Raw genomic sequence first — 20,222 nt, 5'->3', positions numbered from 1 at the left:
GCAGATTCAGTCAGTCTTGCGAACCGCTGTTCTGGCTCTTGAGCAAGCTCGATCCGATCTGTGTACTCGTCGAGAGTCGTTTCGGAAACATGGACCGTTTGGTTAGTAATAAAGGTAATCGACGCCCGCCTGCCAGACGTTACGAAGTCGATGGCAGCGTCGCTCTGTTCATTACTAGCTACTTCTAAACATTCAGGTGCCCTCAAACCTTCCTCCAGCGTGGCGGAGGCAAACTTACGTGGCTGTACGGTCTCTTCAAGTAGCTGTGCCGTGTCGGATGTGAGTAGTTCAGATTGCAGGGGTACAACCGTCATATCGGTAAACTTCATCGACGCCGTTTGGGTTTCTGACCGCAGACTGAAATCGGCCCTATCTAGCCCTTCCCCTAGCACTGTTTCGGTCGTGGTCGAAACGAACAAATTCGATACCGTGCGCTGTGCCTGTTGCGTGGTGGTTTCTTTCGGTGTGGACAGTTTATCGTACGAGTCCTGGCTCACGGTTTCCGTGGTGGAAGCCGCAGGAAGCTGTTCTGTAAGACTAGGCTTAACACTAGTTGTGGGCTCGCGATGCGGTGTCAATTCACTCACAGCATCTGATACATCCACCGTACTTTGAAGTGGTAGCTCAAGCCCTTGCATGTCGAACGTGGGATACTTTTTGTCCATCGTTAGCGTGGACGAAAACTGTTCCGTTCCCTCGTACACGGTCGTCTGCTCCACCGTAGTCTGTAGCAATTGGTCGGGCGTAAAGCTAGCTTCAACCGGCTTGGTGCCGTCGGCTGGTAGCGTCTTTGACTCTTGCAACGTCAATACCTCCTGCACCAGAAGTGATTTCTTGGTGTCTTCATCCGCGAGTGTCTTCGCCGTTTGTTGCGTTAGTTCGAGCTGTTGCTTGTATTCGGACGTGTTTTCAAACACCATCGTTTCGATTACCGTCGTTTCGTCGATGGTATCGGACTTGACAAGTGCCTTCGTCTTGGGTACTTGTCCTTGCGGTGCATCCACCACACTCTGCAGTGTGTCCACTTGCTCCACTGTAAGCGATTTGAGAGCATCACTCGGTACCAGTTTCGCCTTTTGACTATCGATCTCTGTTATCTCAACACCTTCCTTTGCCTTTTGTTCGGTGATAACTTCGATGATGGTAACTCCTGTTACGGCATCCAGGCTCGCCGTTGCTCGATGCTCTTCCGGCGTTAGACGCTCTTGCTGTTGTGCTAGATCCTCGTACACGACTGTTTCGCTTACGATCGTCTGTTCGTACTGATCTTTGGTAGAAGTTGCCGCTTGCTTTTGAGCAGGACTGGAAGGCAGCTCCGTTGCATCTTGGCTCACCTGAACTTCTTCTACAATGACAGATTTCATCGGTTCTGCTTCTGCAAGGGCTTGTGCGTGGAAATCTTTAGTAATCGATTTCACATCGAAACCTTCCTTTTCGCGCTGCTCAACCACAACTTCCAACACCTGCAGCTCTACGTTTGGCAGCACAGCAGTGGCGGCCGTTTTCCCTGCAGGATGATCGTCAGGCACCAGATTGGTGATGGCTTCGAGCACTGTCGTTTCCGACTCGACCGTTTCCTGCAGGTTGTCCGTTTGGGGAGTCGCCGTGGCAGTAGCTACAGCTGCGTCGAGCTCTTCCAGAGCGTCCGAAGAGTGCACCTCTTGAATTGCGATCGATTTATGCAAACCGGCTGTAGTTGGGTGAGCTGTGTAGTCCTTCGCAATTTCATGCACATCGAAGCCCTCCCTTTCTTTATGCTCGGCAATCACCTCCGTTACGATGAGTTCCTGCACCGGCTGAACGCCAATGTTGGCGAGCTTTTGCTCGGGTGTTTGATCGGTCGGTTTCTCAGACAGCATCTCGTACACCATGGTTTCTTGTATGGTTTTTTGTTCGTGTTCAGATTCGTTAACCAACGCACGGTTCTCGCTGGCAACAGTTAATTCCTCCTGCATCACACCGTGCATTTCAACTGTTTGAACCTGTTCCACCGCCACTGACTTGAGTATCTGCGATGGAACAACCTGTGCGGAGTAGCCGCTGGCAATTTGCTGCACATCGAACCCTTCCGATTCCTTCTGTTCGCATACAACCTCCGTAACAACTAGCTCTTCGCGAGGTTGCATCGAGGAGGATGCGGTTTTTCCTTCCGGGACAGTTTGTTGTTCGAAACGATCCGTTGCTTCGTACACGACCTGTTCGGAAATGGTCGTTTCCTGATGTTCGTCACTACGTACGGAGGCAAGTGTGGAGGAGGCTGTTTCCTTAGCTTCAATGTTTTCTGTTCCACTGGACAGAATCACTTCCTCCACGGTGATCGATTTCAGTGGCTCGGTAGGGACCGTTTTCGCCGACTGCTGTACTATCAAATCGGACACGCTGTATCCTTCCTTCTCCTTCTGCTCCACAACCACCTCCGTTACGTGAAGTTCCGTCTGACTCGACAACACCTTTTCCGCGTGCTTTGACTCCGGCTGGGACACTTGTTCTAGGTTAGCAACGTTTTCCAGCACAACCGTTTCGGCAATGACTCGTTCCTCGATCTCGTCCGTCAGCGGTTTGGCATGGGAGGTGTGTGGTGTATTCACGAATTGCTTGACATCGTCCATTGGAAGTGTTTCCTCTATCTGTACTGACCGCAACGTGTGCGACGGAACCTCTTTAGCGTTGTAGTTGCTTGCTATCTGCTGCACATCGTATCCTTCTTGCTCTTTCTGCTCCGCAATGACCTCCGTCACGAGTAGCTCACTGATGGCTTCAATATTGGTGGTGGCTGATTTGTGTGTCGGTTTTTGCTGTTCATCCAGCTTCTCGAGACCTTCGAGAATGAGCTGCTCAGTGACGGTTTGTGATTCAAGCTGCTCCTTGCGAACGCTTGCCGTGAGTGGGATGGACCGTAGCTGCTCCACGTCACCCACCACGTCCGATGTCTGCACCTCCTCCACGATGACCGATTTGAGCGTATGCGAGGGAAGCATCTTTACGACATGCTCTTGTGCGATATCCTGTACCGAGTAGCCGTCCTTTTCCTTCTGCTCCACGATTACTTCCGTCACGTGCAGCTCCGTCATGGGAGTGATGTTTGGTAGTGCTTGCTTTTCCGATGGCGTAAACTCCATCGTGTAGTTATCGATCGTCTCCAGAACGAGTGCTTCACGCACAATCGTCTCCTCTAACTTGTCGTCCGTGACGGCGGCAGAGGTAGCTTCTGCTGTCTCATCATCCCGAAGCTTGTCAACGCATTCCTCGGGAAGTGTCTCTTGGATCGTAATCGATCTGAGCGAGTGTGAGGTCATGGTTGTAGTGGCTGTGTGATCGCGCGCCAGTTCAGCTATATTGTAACCTTCGCGTTCTTTCTGTTCGCTTACGATCTCGGTCACGATCAGTTCCGCGTTGGGGATGAAGGACCGATCGGCTGACTTGGCTGCCGGCATCTCATCCACCGGCAGCTGCTGTGAGCCTTCGTACACAGTCATCTCCTGGACGGTGGTTTGTTCGAACTGTTCGCTGCGCACCGAAGCCGAGCTGAGCAGCTGCTGGGGAGATTTAAGCTGATCAATCGTGTCGGATGCGGTGATTTCTTCAATCGTTACTGTCTTTAATGCATGACCAGCAACAGCTGTGGCCGTGTGGTCTTGTGCGAGCTCCGCTACACTGAAGCCATCGCGCTCCTTCTGTCCGACGTTGATCTCTGTAACAATTACGCCAATCTGTGGCTCGTAAAGCGATTCTGCTGATTTGGGAGTCGGTTTGGGAGTAGCTTCGAGTGCTGGCGTCTCTTCGAAGACAAACGTTTCGGAAACGGTCGTTTGTTCTAGCTCGTCATTCTGGGTCGTTGCTTTCGTCTCGCTGGCCAATGCTTGGCTAAGCTGAGATGCGTCTTCACTCGCAATCGTTTCCTCTACTTGGACCGATTTGAGCGAATGCGTCGGTACCTGTTTGGCAACATAATCCTGAGCGATCTCTGCGACATTGAATCCTTCTCTTTCCTTCTGCTCGGCAACGGTTTCACTGACGAGTAGCTCGTTGATAGGAATCACTGTTAAATCAGCCAACTTTTCGGTCGGTTTAACCTCTTCAACCATTCCAGCGGTGGCTTCGTAAGCGATCATTTCAGAGACCATTGTTTGCTCGAGCTGATCGCTACGAACACTGGCCAGGGTTTCAACCGGTACTGTTTGTTCTATCCTGGTAAGGCTTTCCGAAGCTTCTACCTGCTCCACTGTAACCGATTTGAGCATATGCGTCGGTAGAGACTGAGCGTGTGCATCTTTCACTGCCAGCTCGTCTACCTTCTCCTGTTCCTTCTGCTCAACCATCACTTCCGTTACCGTCAGCTCACTGTTCGGTTCCAGCGCTGGGACGGCCTGACGCATGGCGACATTTTCTCGTTCATACTGATTCACCGCTTCCAGCACAAGTTGCTCACTTACAATCTTCTCCTCCAGCTGGTCACGCTGCATGGTGGCAAGTGACTCGACAACGGCAGGAGCCACGATGCTGGTGACCGAGTCGACCGCTTCTGTTGTCTCCACCTGTACGGATTTGAGCGTGTGCGTCGGTACAGAACGAGCCGTATGATCTTTGGCAATTTCGGCCACATCGAAACCTTCTCGTTCGCGATCCTCGGCGACGACTTCGGTGATGGTAAGTTCGGTGCTAGGTTGTAACAGTGTGTCGGCTTGTTTTTGCTCAGGTTTGCTGTCCTCTTTAAGATTGTTTACATCTTCCAGGATAACCATCTCCTGTACGGTCGTCTGCTCAAGTGCGTCTCCAATCTTAACGATTGCTTCAGAAGCGTGCGTTTCATCAGCTGCCAGTGTTTCAGTGTGGCTAGACAGTTGCACTTCTTCGATGAGCACTGACTTGAGCGCTTCCGTCGGGACCGGCTTTGCGGAGCGATCTTTGACAGGTTGTATGATTTCTTCCTGTTCTCGCTGCTCAGAAACTATCTCCGTCACGGTTAAGCCTTCAACAGGGCGTTCAACGTTCGCGGTGGCCGATTTTTGGGCAGGAGCATCAGGCACGGTGTACTGTTGTGTGCCCTCCAGTATCATCGCCTCAGATACGATCGTTTCCTCCAGCTCATCACCTTTGACGTAGGCTTGCGTGATATCTTGCGTTTGCTGAATGTCCAGCCGGTCTGTTCCTTCACTGGCAACCGTTTCCTCCACCAGTACCGTCTTGAGCGAATGCGTCGGGATTGGCTTGATCGTTTGATCCTTGGCCAGCTCCTGCAGTTTACATTCTTCGTTCGCCATCTGACCACTAACGACCTCCGTCACAATGAGCTCGCTGGCCAGACTAGGCAGTTGCAGTTCGGCCGTCTTCTCTTCCGGTCGAACTGTTTCCTCCTGCGACCGGACCGTTTCGTAGATGGTGATTTCGGAAACAATCTTTTCATCATGTTCACCGGCCCCAACTAGACGTGCCAGCTGGGACGTTGGGGTGGTTTGGAGCAGCTCAGCCGCAGATACATTGGCGATCGTTTCCTGCACCAACACCGACTTCAGACTATCGGTTGGCGTTGGTTTTAGTGTTTGATCTTGCGGCATAGCGTGCGGTTGGAAGGTAAATTCCCGTTCGGCAGTTTCATGCTGCACAACCTCTAGCTGGTGCTGCAGGTTAAGCTGCTGCTCAGCATATGCCGAAGGTGCAGCAGCTTTAGCAAGTAGGTCAGCTTCCTTCTCATTTGCATCTACTGTCGTAACGGAGTGTGATTGGATTGGAACAAAGCTGGTCGATGCCTGCTCGGAACGGTCGACGATGGCTTCCGGTGAGAATCTTCCAGCCGTATCAGCTGTCTCCACCTCGGTGATTGCAAGATTTTCGATAGGTTCGAGCAGTGTCGCGGCAATTGCTTCGTTCGGCCGAGGAGCTCCTTGATGGAGAGTTTCCTTCTCGTGGATGAATTGCAGCGTCGATTCGCTTACGGGTTTGAGTGCCGTAAGAGTGGTCTGTGCCATCGCACTGTCCGTCACTTCAAACGGTGCAAGCGATGCTTCCGCTTCGTTGCTTAGTACCTTCGACACCGAGACACACGTTCGCTCCAGGAACTCTACGTTCGCTCGTTTGGACTCAAACGGCTGAGCCTGGAAGTCTTGGGCGGTGATATTATCATTAACCAGTTGCGTTGTGAGTTGGTTTTCGAACATCGTCACAGAGCCAGTGGCTTGGTAGGAGCTTATCTTTGGTGTTGCTGAAAACTCCACCTCAGACTCTCCAACCTGTTGTGCCGTAACGGACAATGGTTCCTTGGTCAGGAGCTCCACATCGGCCCACTGCTGCGGAGGCAAACGTCCTGGTTGATATGTGTCCTCCTTTTCCGGAGCATTCATAACCTCCGTCGTGTACGATTTCTGTTCCACGATTGCTGGACGGGCACTTTCCGTCGGAACCACCAGCTCAGGATAGTAACGACTCGGTGCGTCCTGAGTGATGGTCTCTTCCGTCTGAATGGATTCCGACGGTAGTATCTGGTAGTGTGGTTGTACGGTGGGCAGTTTCATGTGACCGTCAAACGTTTCTTCCTTTTCGATGCGGTTTACTTCCGTCACCTGAAGCGACTCCTTCGATAGTACGTTCGTGTGGGCATGGCTAGGTGTTGGGCGTTGCAAAATCGACAACTCACGCTCCGACTGTGAGGACACCGTTTCCTGCACGATCGTTGCATCGTGCGTCAGCAGCTGTAAGGTGGCGCTGCCTACAGTTTCGACCACCTGTTCCAAAACAGCGGTCGAGTCCTGCGCTGTGGACTCGCTCACGATGAGCGATTGTACGGGTGCGAAATCGGCTGTAGCCGACGCCTGCTGGGGCATCGTTTGCGGGCTTCGATCAAACGAGCTTTCCTGCGGACTTACCTCGGAAACCTGAACCGGCTTATTCACACCGAACAGCTTGTAGTGCGGACTGGCTGCCAGGCGCGCACTGTCCGGCAGCATCGTGTCGGACTCACGCTCGGACAAAAAGATCTCCTCAGTTACCAGGGCCGTTTCCGGCACGACCTTGACCGTAGCACTAGTGCCGGCTGCCGTGTCAGGCTCGACCAGATTCGATACCTGACTCAGCACGGTCGACTCGCTCGTCACGGTCGCCACCTCCAGCGGGAGGCTGTGCGCTTCGCGGACGGGCGAGGTAAGAAAATCGGGGGCCAACTCTTCCTGCACCTGCTCCTCGCTTGGCAGCAGAGGGCGCAGCGGATGCAGGGGCTGTCTGCGACGTTGCTGCGTTAGGCGCCTGCGCTCCTCGATTGACTCTTCACTGTCGACAACCTCTGTCTCGTCTTCGTGTTTGTGCTGCTGCCGTTTGTCGGAGCGAAGTTTCTTGTGTTTTTTCTTCGTGACAGTGGTGTTGTTCGTGGTGATGGTTGTGGTGGCAATCGCAGTATGGCTGCCGGTGCTATGATGGGCGTCTTCTCTGAGATCGGGTGTTTCTGTGGAATCATGCGAAGTTGGAACAATAGGATTCAGTGGGTCTGGGGGCAGCAATGGAGCCGCGCAATAGAGTGTTACTACGAGCTACTCTAAACAGTTTGAAAAGGTGTACTAAATTATTGGGTGCATTGATGTATCTCCGAAAAGTAGTGGTATGATGTGTTGTAAGAGAGTGTACAAAGTGTACGTGAAGTGACGTAAAACTGATGTGTTCAATTGAAGCCTACCGTTGGTGTAGGAGGCAGTACTGCCATTGTTGAAAAGTGAAACAAAGACAGAGCTTGTGATAGACAGAGAGTTGTTTTTTTTATCATAGAGACAGCGATAGAAGATGTAGAAGATATAGAACAGAACAGACGAAGAAGTAGTGGGAAGACATTGAATTTCGTGCAGTGCGAGTGACACTACAAAGAACGATCCAATCGAGATAAAAGAGATAGTGAAGAGGCTTGGCGTCTAACTCATTCACATTCTTCAATCGACAGGCACACAACAGAGCAGCCATTCCGGCGGTGATCCTAAAGAAACGGATGCGCAGGCTTTAACGACGCTAGTGTAGTAAACTATGGCTAACAGGCGATGGCTGAATATATAGGATACAAACAATCGTGTCATGCCCCAAACGAGCATTAGCGCAACATTGGGTTGGCATTTGGGCCAACCTTGCAAATTGCAACCACAGGCTTGTATAGAACAGGCAAAGTATAGACGGTATATAGCGTAGAAAATCAAACGATAGACGTGAAACAAACATTCCAAAATAACATTCCATCAATACTATTCTACTACGGTCGAGGAGAGCGAGAGGAAAAGAGAGACAGACAGACATAGGTTCTATAGATACGAAGGCATTCCGAGCTAGTGGTAAAGAGTCTGCACATACAGAGTTGTTTTCTAATCGTAGGATGCATTCAATTTTGAGGCACTTGAAAGTGATAGTAGTAGAAGAATCGTATGTCTGGTTTTACTTACCATCAGCGGTGGAGATGAACGATGGCCGTTGTACATATATCAAAGCGACAAACTTTCAAGTTTAATGCGCTAAAAATAAAGCAACGGGTTAGCGATTAAGCCTAAAAGCATAAGTTTCAGCAGCAACAACACGGTATCTTTCGATATCTTTCGAACTTCCACTAGCGAGATCTAGCGGCTACGATCGATTCGTTGTATCGTTTGGTACGTAAAGACAGTTGCTTTATTCCTTCTTCGCACAGTTGTCAAGCGACGCACACTACAAGCTCATTTGAAGCAAATCACACATCGCAATAATGCTACTACTAGGTAAGTTTCTGTTCATAAAATCTATTCTAATAGAGTGAGAAATAATCATCTGTTCTTTCGTTATGCATAATATATAGAAACGAAAATTACGAAAAACGTTCACTACTTCACTACTAGAGCGTGAGCTACGACGCACAGTCGAAGCGAGGGAAAGGTTTACAACAAGTATAGATAGCGAGTTGGAGTTGGAGCAGTCGTATGGCACTGGGTGCGGGCCAATACGGTCAGCAAGCAAGCGGGCGCACACAGGCAGGGCAGGCAAACGAGTTGGCGGTTGGCGACACACAACACAACACAAGCGGTAAGAAGAGGTTTGTTGGGAAGAAGAGCAGGGCGTGCACGGGTTGGAGAGGGGAAGGTTGGCGATAGGATCTTTTATGATTGCAAACCTTTGATGTCTAGCTCCTTCATCGTTCGCACGGTGGTCTCTGCGCGTTGGTTAAGGTTCGTTCATGCGGCAGTTGCGTAGTGGGCGGGCAATTTAAGGAACAAGCGGTTTAGAAGAAGAAGAAAAGAAGAAGAAAATATAGCTTTTAGACGAAACGATCCTGCTAGGATGGCTTTGAGCGTTGTAAATTACCAGTGGTGCGCACTTCACTCGACGAAATCAGACGCGTTTCTTCGTGTTTCTAAAATCGAAAAGACAGTGTAAGCAGAGAAGATCATGCGAAAAGTGGTAGGAATCGGGAGAGTAGGATGGAAAAGTACTCGAAAGAGCAGGGCAAGTAGGTTAGCAGAGATATCAGGGGCTAGGGTTAGTCGAACGGGAAGAGGTTGAGTTTAGCGAGAGTTCTAGCGCACCTCGAATGCCGTTTCGGTTTTCCACTCCTGCACAACAAAGTCGTCCGGCGAGAAGTGTGCGATGATCTCCTCCACGCTCGCGTGGTTCACCTCGATCATGCGCATGAACGCACGGAAACCGGCCGTTGCCGCCAGCTGCGTCTCGTCCATGTCCGTTTCGGTCAGTATCTCCGTGACAATGTTGGCGTATCCTTCGCGCTCGAGCAGCAGCACCATTGCCGACTGGGACTCGGGCTTCTGCAGGGCGGGGAAGTTGTTTGCCTGGTAAAAGCTGGTAATCTCACTGACCGTTACACCGTGCTTGACCATGAAAGCGATCGTGGCGAGCTCGCGCAGTGGTGCCTCACCAGGGCCAAACTCGCTGGCTTTGAGGTTGGTAAGGATTTCCTTCACCTCGATCGAGTTCTTTACACTCTCCACGTCGGAAACGTCCAGCTTCTCGTGGATGACCATCCGCTCGATCTCCTGCACCGTTTCGGTGGTCACGATCTCCTCGACCAGCGTTTCCACGTGCTCCTTGAACTTGACCGTCGCCCGGTCCTTGGTGAGCTTCACGTCCTGCGTCATCTCGGAGGTCGTGCTCGTGGTCAGCGTGGTCGTCGACTCGGAGCTAAACTTGATCTTTTCCTGCAGGGATGCTTCCATCTCCTGCTTCACAATGTCCTCGATCAGCTGCGACTCTTTCTGCTTGCGCTTTTCTTCGCGCTTCTTGCGCTTTTCCGCTTTAGCGCGGCGTTCTTCCTCGGTTTCCTCGACTACCAGCTCGATCTTGTCGATCGCCTTGCCGTTCTTGATGCCGGCGCGGCTGCCCCGTTTCGGGCTGCGCGCTGCATCGAGCTCCGCCTTCTCGTCGTCCGTCAGCGTGGGGACGATGCTTTCGATCAGCTTGGCGATGGATTCGGTGGTGCCGGCCTCATTCATGGCCTTACACTTGTAGAAACCAAAGTCGGCCACCTCCACCGGGTAAATGGTAAGTGTGGACGTGTTTTCGCTCGTGCAAATCTTCGTTCGCTGATTTGCTATGATGATCTTGCCATTACGGTACCACAGAATATCTAAAATATCGGAAACCAGTCAGTATATGGAACGGTTTTGTTTAATCGTTTTCCTATGTGTTGTTTCAGTTCACTCGGGTTTCATTCGGTGAAATGGTGTTGTATGCTGTTTTGTATCACTGTTTTGCTTTGAGTTTGCTACTACGGCATAGTCGCGATTATGTGAATTATTTGTACGAAACATGTTCTGCAAACACGTCGACAGGTGGTCATTCAGATAATCTAAACTATAACGTGGCGTGTTCCAGTGTACTGTTTGAATGATGCTGTGCATCGTCTATGGTTTTGGCTGCTTTCGATTGTAGACTGAATTGTTTGAGTGACGGTTCTGTTTACTGTTCCAGTTCCGCAATGTGTTTGCTTTGATCGTTTTTCTATGTTGCTGCTCATTTTGTCCATGTTGCTTATGTCGGTGTTGTTGGTGACGGAACTGAATCGTAAGAAGTAACGATAGGCCTACCTGGTTTAGGATTGCCCGCGAAGTGACACTCAAAGAAGCCCTTCTCGCCAAGCATGGCGCGCGAATCTTTGATCTCAACCGAGTACGATGGCGTAGAGTACGAGGCTGTAATGGAGTTGTTGTTGTGTTTTTGCAAGTTGCATAGCGGCAAGCAAAGAAATAGTAGAGTAGGAAAAGGTTGTGATTAATAACTAGAAGCATACACGGGTAGTCTAATGCAGATGCGTTGCATTGAAGGAGATGAACATTCAGCTGGTTTCTGTGAGCAATCCAGCACCTAGTGTGCCAGTGGAAGCGTGTACATTGTGCATTACTCACCTGTCAGTGTATGCCTTGATGAAAAGTGTACGCTCATGGACGATTGGATGGAGAAGTATTTTCTTGGGGTTGTGGTGAGTGAATGAGTACAGGTAACCAAATTAAACAATTTACACGCTATTTTACATTACAACACTACACTCTGGCGTGCAACAGCAACCACACAAACAAACAAACAAACAACAGCTGTCCGAACGAGAACTGTCAAACGGTGCATGCATGTGTTTGACGTGCTTTCATCTAGTAGGCGGACTACTGTCGCGACAGTACGCTTCCAGCTGCAGAAATTCGTCCAACTCTTCGGTGCTACTTTCTGTGTAAAAAAGGGCGTGCAAACGGTGTTAGTTTGAACCAGCAAAAGACGACACAATAAAGTTAGTGTTGAACACGTGAAAAAACGATAAACGATAGCGTTGGTACACTCGAACGTAAACAAAACAACAATCGGAAAGACAAATGCATGCAGTTCTACTACGTGAAGCGTAAGTTGAAGCGTACAGTAAAAGTTTATGGTGGCTTCAACTGGTAGATTGTGCTGATCGGAACAATCAAAGGTGAACGTGAATACGTGAATTTGAGTTTGTACATGATTGTGACTGTTGTGAAAGATACAATTTTGAAGTGATGATAGAACTGCACCGCATCCACGATGGAGGTCGTGGTGGTGGTGGTGTTACGGGATGTGTCGATTTCGGTTAGAAGAGATGGTTTACCTTGCAGTGCCTCCTTTAGTTCCTCCATGTGCTGTACCCATTCTGGTTTGCGATACGCTTTGGTTCCGACAATTTCTGGAAGAGCGTACAACAAAGTGAAAGTTAGTTCCGTGCCGTAGTGCGAACGCCGTGTTGTATCCGGTCGAGTGTTTGAATACTGTGGCATTTGACTTTTGAAGTAGTGAAGTACTGTTTAATTGATATATCTGGCAGTTTTGGGGTGAGTGCAGTTTATGGTAAGTTTTTCACTGTTTTTTCATTTCTTTTTGAAATAGATGAAACTTGTCGGTAAGTGGGTGAGAAAGAGAGTTGTGGTAGTGTTTTATTTGATTATACTGGGGGTGGAAGGTTTTTATTTCCCATGTGTTTGGTTTTAGGATTGGAGGAAGGAATAGAAGAAAGGGTTGATAGAAAATATAGAAAAGAGAAAGATTAATGCATACAATTCATCAAAACAAGTACTATACAAGCTGTAAAGGAAGAAATAGAGAAAAATCAAATACAATTAGAGCAGGTTAGAGAAGAGAAAGCATCCTACAGAAAACAAGAGAAAAGACAGACTTTCATATCTACACAGCCTACTATAATCGTAAAAAAGAAGAAAGCGTTTTTAGTAAAGCGTATTTACAAATGCTACCATCACCACCAACAAGCGGGCGGGGAGCACTACTACTCGTTCGGGTTGTCTCACGTGTGAGCCGTCCCCTGAAAGTACCTTCTACAACTAGCTCCGTAGTTGTCATGGCCACGCCGAGTGCGTTGTGCGCTTCGAAGGTAATCTCCCCAGAATCGTCCGGGTAGATGTCATTGATGATGAGTATCGACGTGCCATCGTCAAAGTTTTCAATCTGGAACTCGTCCGATGGGATGATTTCCTCGCCGGCCTTTAGCCAACGTATCTGTGGTTTCGGATGGGCAAGTACTTTCACCTCCAGCTTAGTCAACTCGCGCTCCTGCGAGTGTATGATCGTGGGCAGTTGTTTCACTATCTGCGGCGCATACTCGATCGGTTCCGCATACTCTTCGAGTGTTGAAATAGACTGGAGCGCAAAAAAAGCTTGATCAGAATCGTGCAAGAAATGGGCAACATTTCATGTCTTACCTTATCCGTCAACAAATCCTCTTCTGAGCTACGGAACTGCTCCGAGTCTGGCACGTACTCGAAAGGCTCCACGTTGACTGTGGCGCGGCAAATGGCCTCGCCGATCTTGTTGGTGGCCACGCACGTATACTCACCCTTATCCTCCGGGAATACCTCGCTGATCGAGAGCACACAGCGCCCGGTAGAGTCCTGCTGTACCTGTTTGTCCTTGGTTTCCTGGATCAGCTGCGCATTGTGGTACCAGTGGACCTTCGGCAGCGGCATCGCCACAACCTGGCACTCAAGCGTTAAGCGCTCTCCATCCATAACACGCGTCGGTTTGATTGTTTCCAAAAACCGCGGTGATATGTATTCGGTAACCTCCTCGGTTTCAATGGTGTCCAGCGTTTGGACGGTCGCAGTGGAAGTTACCGAACCGGCCACATTCTCCGCCCGGCACGTGTACGCACCCGTGTCCCGGCGGGTGAACGACTCGATGATCAGTATCGAACGGTTCTCCTTCGTGACGATGCGCTGCTCGTTGGTCGACTTGATCGCAGCACCCTCCTTGAACCACTGGAACGTAGACGTTGGGTAACTCTCGACCGACGCCTCCAGTATGCACACCTCGGCCTCGGCGATCAGCTTCGGCACCAGCGGTTCGATGAAGCGCGGTGCCTTAGCCTCATCCGTATCGGTAGCGTCCGAGATGGCAACCGAGGCGGACGATTTAGCCTGTCCTGCTTCGTTCATGACCGTAATCTCGTATTTGCCACCTCTTTGGCGGGTCACACGGCGAATCTCCAGCCGGCTGTAGTACTCTTCCGTCGTAATGATGACTTCTTCTTCCTCCTCGACGATTTCCTTGCTGTTGCGGAACCATTTCACCGTAGGCTTTGGTTGACCAGTGAACCGACACTCGAAAACAAGCGTACTTCCGGTACGAACCACCTGTGCTTCTAGCGGCTGCACGATCTGTGGCGCAACGGCGGATGGTTTGGCTCGCTCCATCACTACCGATTGAATGTACACGTTCGCTTTGCCAACTGCTTTGCCGAACTTGTTCTCTGCTACGACAGTGAAAACCACCGGTACGTTCTGCTTTGGATGCTTGACGGTCAGTCGCACGTGTCCGGTGCGTTCTTCGTAGTATGTTTCGATCTCTTCTTCCTCCTCCTCGATTATCTCAATCTCGTCACGCAACCAGCGCACCTTGGGAGTGGGAATGCCCGCCACCTGACAGGTGATAGTTGCGACCGTTTTCTGTTCATTTAGCTCAATCTTTAGCGGCACTACAAACCGAGGTGCCTCGCCGTGCTCAGGCTTCTCCTGCACGACAATGTTTGCCTTGCTGATAGCCACTCCGGCGACGTTCTTCGCCTCGCAGGTGTAGATACCGACGTGGTAAGGCTGCACGGTGGCAATTTCCAGTGTGGCCACATCTTCCACCACATTCATGATGTACTCGGAGCTGGCAAACAGTACCGTGTCGTTAAAGTACCACTGCACTGTTGGGAATGGAACACCCTCGATGCGGCATCGCAGCAGAACCGGTTTGTCTGGCTCACAGATCTGTGGCTGCAGCTTCTCCACAATGTTTGGCGGTTGTACCTTCGGTTTGCTAATCTTCACTGTTTGCTCCTGAATCTTTGTCTCGGAAATTTGTTGTTGCGTTGTTTCGATCAGTTGACGATCCTCTCGTACGCTTTCTTCGGCGATCTTATCCGTGACTTCTTGGACGCGTTTCTGCGTAATGATTTCCAGCTCAGGAAGCGGTTGACTGTCGTCGATAAAGACACGACGCTTCTTTTCCTTCTTGACAATGTTGGATTGCACGCGCACCTCCATCTCTTTGCGGAACTCGGTGGTCTGTTCTTCCATCTTGAGTTCTTCTACCGGCACTGGTGCCGGTTTGCTATCAGGACGAGTGAGCGTTATGCTGGAACGCGAAATCTCCTGCACCTGCTCCTCCTCTGCTTCATCCTCTTCTTGCTCCTCTTCCTCCTCTGGTTCCATTGCAAACGTGCTCAGCTCTTCCTTGAAGACGACATGCTTTTTGTTGCGTGACTTTCGCTTTTTAGCAGTTTCGCGTGGTGCAAGATCAGGGATAAGATCGAGTACCTCCTCCGCAACAATGTCTACGATCGTCTCTGCAACCTGCGCCGGTTCTTCGGGTTCCTCGAAAGTCACCGATTCTTCCACCTCGGCAATACCCGACTCGGGGAACATTGGTTTAATGATTTGCTTTTTGATGCGCTTCGTCTTTTTGGTTACAGTCTCCTCGATCTTCACATCACGGACGGGTTGTAATTCATGCGGTGCCGGGATTTCCTCTATCAATGCTTGTTGAGCTGGAACTGGCTTCAGGATGATCTCTTCCTGCACCGTTTGCTCGGGCTCTTCGCGTTTCGGGATTGGTTTGAGTGTTATTTCTTCCTTGGGCGTTTCTTCTTTGGGAAGTTCCTTCTTTCCACGACGCCATGGGGCCGGTTTCGGTTCCTCGGGCTCTTGAACTGTAGGTTTAGGCAGAACGATCGTTGGTTCTTCGGCTGGTTTGGGAGGTTCTTCTTTCGATGGTTTAGGAATTGGTTTTAGTACCACCTCTTCCTTAGGAGCTTCCGGCAGTGGCCTTCGTTTTCCTTTCGGCCATTCTTTAGGCTCTTCCTCTTCGACCGGTGGCTTTTCCTTCTTTCCACGACGCCAAGGCGTTACTTCGGGAATTTCCTCCTTTGGTGTTGGTTCTGGATGCTTAGGTTTGATTGTGATCTGTTGCTCTGGTTGTGGTTCGACATCTTTAGTCGGTTTAGGAATCGGTTTCAACACCACTTCTTCCTTAGGTTCCTCAACTGGTGGACGTCTCTTACCTGTTGGCCATTTCTTTTCTTCTTCCTCGGTTGCAACAGGTTTTGGTTTTGGAGTTCTTCGCCATGGAGGTTGTTCTGGAACTGTTTCTGGCTCTTTTTGTACTTCTTCCGGAATGTGTTCCGTCTTCTCCAGTTGCACTTCCTCTTGTTCAGGAATCTCAGGATAGACAGGTTTTTCAAGCGGTTTCAATTCCTCCTTTCGTTTTGGTTTCTTCACCTTCTTTGGGGAGATATCTTTCACCTCAGCTATTGACACCTTGTCGGCTGGGACCTCTTCAACTTCTGACTTTTGAGGCACAGGCTTCAGCGATACCTCCTCGATCGATTCTTGAGGCAATTCTTTAGCCCGTTTTGATGTTGGTTTAAGAGTAACAGTCTCCATGACAGCAGGTTCCGGAGCAGGAATTTCCCTTTTGGGAACTGGTTTCTTACCACGACGCCACGGAGGAAGGCTGTTGTCCTCTTCCAGTACGGCTGGTTTCTCCAGTTCTAGCTCTGGCTCGGGTTTATCATCGAGTTCTGGCATTGGTTTCGGTTTGATCGTAAGTTCCTTGCTTTCTGTAGGCTTCACTTCTTTCGTAGGCTTTGGAATTGGTTTGAGAACGACTTCTTCTTTCGGTTCTTCTGGAAGAGGACGTCGCTTACCAGTAGGCCATTGCTTTTCTTCTGGCACTTCCTCTTGAGGCTTAGGCTTTTGTTGTCTACGCCAACTGGGCTTCTCAGGCTCTTGTTCAGGCTCGATTGGCTTGACTTCCTCCAGCTTTTCGGGCATCTCCATTTTCTCTACTTCGGGTACCTCCGTGGGAGTAAACTCCAGCTTATCAAGAGACTCCTGTTGTGTGACGGACTTTGGCTTTTTCTTCTTGACAATCTTGACTATCTTTTCCTCGACTTCCTCGGGCTCAGTTGGAGCAATCTCCTCGACAACTGGCTTCTTGGGAACAGGCTTCAGCGAGACCTCCTCAATAGCCTCTTTCGGAAGCTCCTTCTTCTGGCGAGGTGTAGGCTTGAGCATTACTTGCTCGACCTTTTCAGGCTCAGCCGGAGGAGGAAGAGGCTTCTTCTCTACTGGCTTCTTGCCACGACGCCACGGAGGAAGGCTGGTGTCCTCTTCCGGTACGGCTGGTTTCTCCAGTTCAAGCTCAGGCTCGGGTTTATCATCGAGTTCTGGTATTGGTTTCGGTTTGATCGTAGGCTCCTTAGTTTCTTTAGGCTCTGTCTCTTTCGTAGGCTTTGGAATTGGTTTGAGAACGACTTCTTCCTTCGGTTCTTCTGGAAGAGGACGTCGCTTACCAGTAGGCCATTGCTTTTCTTCTGGCACTTCCTCTTGAGGCTTAGGCTTTTGTTGTCTACGCCAACTGGGCTTCTCAGGCTCTTGTTCAGGCTCGATTGGCTTGACTTCCTCCAGCTTTTCGGGCATCTCCATTTTCTCTACTTCGGGTACCTCCGTGGGAGTAAACTCCAGCTTATCAAGAGACTCCTGTTGTGTGACGGACTTTGGCTTTTTCTTCTTGACAATCTTGACTGTCTTTTCCTCGACTTCCTCGGGCTCAGTTGGAGCAATCTCCTCGACAACTGGCTTCTTGGGGACAGGCTTGAGCGAGACCTCCTCAATAGCCTCTTTCGGAAGCTCCTTCTTCTGGCGAGGTGTAGGCTTGAGCATTACTTGCTCGACCTTTTCAGGCTCAGCCGGAGGAGGAAGAGGCTTCTTCTCTACTGGCTTCTTGCCACGACGCCACGGAGGAAGACTGGTGTCCTCTTCCGGTACGGCTGGTTTCTCCAGTTCAAGCTCAGGCTCGGGTTTATCATCGAGTTCTGGTATTGGTTTCGGTTTGATCGTAGGCTCCTTAGTTTCTTTAGGCTCTGTCTCTTTCGTAGGCTTTGGAATTGGTTTGAGAACGACTTCTTCCTTCGGTTCTTCTGGAAGAGGACGTCGCTTACCAGTAGGCCATTGCTTTTCTTCTGGCACTTCCTCTTGAGGCTTAGGCTTTTGTTGTCTACGCCAACTGGGCTTCTCAGGCTCTTGTTCAGGCTCGATTGGCTTGACTTCCTCCAGCTTTTCGGGCATCTCCATTTTCTCTACTTCGGGTACCTCCGTGGAAGTAAACTCCAGCTTCTCAAGAGACTCCTGTTGTGTGACGGACTTTGGCTTTTTCTTCTTGACAATCTTGACTGTCTTTTCCTCGACTTCCTCGGGCTCAGCAGTAGCAACCTCCTCCACAACTGGCTTCTTGGGGACAGGCTTGAGCGAGACCTCCTCAATAGCCTCTTTCGGAAGCTCCTTCTTCTGGCGAGGTGTAGGCTTGAGCATTACTTGCTCGACCTTTTCCGGCTCGGGTTGTTTTGGTAATTCTCGCTTTGGTCCTGGTTTTCGTCCCCGCATCCATGGAGGCAGTTGCGTTTCTGGTTGGTCTTCTGGAGCCGGCTCTTCTGTTGCTGGTTCAACAACAGGCTTCTTTTCTTTCGGTCCTCTTCTCCAGCCAACCGGTTGCTCGGTTGGTTTCGAATCTTGTGACAGTTCTTGTTCGGTTTGCTCCAATTTGAGCGTAGAAGAGTCCTCTCGTTCCGTAAACTCTACGGGTTTGGGTGTAGTTTCTTTGGGTCCTCGTCGCCAAGGAACTGGCTGGAGCTCGGGCTGTTGCTGTTTCGCTTCTTGCTCTTCTAAATGATCGACACTTAGCATGGTAGAATCTTCCACCTGTGCATAAGGTTGATGTTCTGGCTCCGGACGTTTGCCTCGTCTCCACGCTACGCCAGCTCCCTGGTCCAGAGTGAGTTTTTGCTGTTCTAGTTCTGTCGTTGTTTCGTTTCGATCTACCTTAAGCATAGTGCTCTCGTCAGTTTCGACGAACTGTTCCCTACCGGTTTGAGGCTGTTCCTTTCTTGGACCCCCTCGACGCCAGGCAACTCCTTCCGCCTTTTGCGAGTCTTTGCGAATTAATTCATCCACCTGCTGCTGAATCTCTAGAATAGAGATATCCTCATCGTGACGTAATTTCTGAACATTATAATCTATATGGTCGATATCTTCCTGCTCTCCGATGATGGCTTGAACCATTTCTTCCATATTAAGCTCGGATATCTCCTGCTCACGTTTCACTGTCTTCAGTTCGACCTTCTCTAGCTGTTCGCGCTTAATCTGCGGCTTCTGGATTTGTGTCGGTTTCAATTGTACCGTTTCGAGTTTTTCTTTCTCGATGGTTTTACGTTCCTTGGTCGTTTTCTTCAGTTTAACTACCTCGGCCGTCCATGGCTTGATCTCTTCGCGTTTATCGATCGACAGTGATCGATCGCGGGACGTACGTCGATCTTGAGAGGCACGCCGCCATGGAGCAACAGCCTCAGTGGTTGGCCCTCGCGATAGGCTTCGAGATCGTCTCCATGGCAAATTTTCATCACCCTGCGGGACGAACTCGGTGTCAACTTCGCTCGTACCGGTGCTACTATCGTACGATGTATCGCTTAACTGTTGAGCAGTCGCAGAGGTGGTCGATGACGAAAATTGCTGTGTCGGTTGCACATCCTTTTGCTGTTGGAGGTGAACTCCAGCAGCACCGTGCACCTGTCGCAGCTGCTTTCGACGCTCTGCGTAAAAAGGGAAAGTGTACGAAAACGTTAATGATTTAGCAACCGATTGACACGGTGATGATCCGTTCGATCGGAATGGGGGGACAGCAGTGTTAGTGTATGCATACACCTCGGCAGGCAAAAATAAACAGGGCGCAGTGGTAAATGAGGCAGTCGGGGGAGATACCTGCGGGAGTTGTTTGGAAGAAACACCGTTCGGATGTGGGGAGAGAATCAAAATTTATGAAGCGAATAGCGCACCGAACCAACGGGTGTATGGAATGCTAAGCGTAAACAGATGGCGTTACGTGGTCTAATTCGTCCACAGGTCTACACAAATACACACACACACATACACATTTCCACACAAACGAACAGGCGATGCTGAGTGTTGAAAGAACTTTTGGAAAAAGTGGTGGAGAGAAGCACTTTCTATTCTTCGGGGAGTATATGGCACGTTGTTATTTTGCACTTTACGTTGCGTTCGAAGGTGTAGTAAAGGTGAGATGATGGGTTATTTTTAGCAGGGCAGGAATGTCTGGATTAGCTCATCAAGGAATTGGTCTCGTACGTGAAGTGCAAAATGGCCGTGGGATCTTGGTCATGGTTGAAGGAATGTAATGGTGTACTGACTTTATTGTACCTTGAG

General features: G+C 50.1%; 1 protein-coding gene and 1 long non-coding RNA gene across 23 annotated transcripts in view; one reads left to right on the top strand and one right to left on the bottom strand.

Annotated features, from left to right (window-relative positions):
* LOC1269667 (titin) overlaps window positions 1-20,222 on the bottom strand; it is a 141,636-nt gene that overhangs the window by 33,850 nt on the left and 87,564 nt on the right. For 16 of the 22 annotated variants that reach the window (XM_061645636.1, XM_061645642.1, XM_061645644.1 and 13 more), the window contains 4 exons: window positions 13,164-19,591; window positions 12,777-13,101; window positions 12,062-12,136; window positions 239-7,432 (listed from right to left, as the gene is read on the bottom strand). In XM_061645636.1, the coding sequence (XP_061501620.1) occupies window positions 239-7,432; window positions 12,062-12,136; window positions 12,777-13,101; window positions 13,164-19,591 (14,022 nt within the window). Of the gene's footprint in view, window positions 1-238; window positions 7,433-8,605; window positions 9,143-9,294; window positions 9,344-9,515; window positions 10,571-11,030; window positions 11,136-11,414; window positions 11,662-12,061; window positions 12,137-12,776; window positions 13,102-13,163; window positions 19,592-20,222 lie in introns of those variants that run through there. The other 6 variants (XM_061645653.1, XM_061645654.1, XM_061645658.1 and 3 more) reach the window with 5 other exon arrangements.
* The window catches only part of LOC133391410 (uncharacterized), a 37,611-nt gene continuing 29,000 nt past the window's right edge, over window positions 11,612-20,222 (top strand). Inside the window, exon 1 of the long non-coding RNA XR_009764905.1 lies at window positions 11,612-12,297. This is a non-coding gene — a long non-coding RNA (uncharacterized LOC133391410). The remainder of the gene's footprint in view (window positions 12,298-20,222) is intronic.

The sequence above is a fragment of the Anopheles gambiae genome, chromosome 2 (genome assembly GCF_943734735.2).
Source record: "Anopheles gambiae chromosome 2, idAnoGambNW_F1_1, whole genome shotgun sequence".
Classification (NCBI taxonomy): Eukaryota; Metazoa; Arthropoda; class Insecta; order Diptera; family Culicidae; genus Anopheles; species Anopheles gambiae.
The sequence above is the reverse complement of the archived record's forward strand: the minus strand, read 5'-3'. Positions and strand labels throughout refer to the sequence as shown.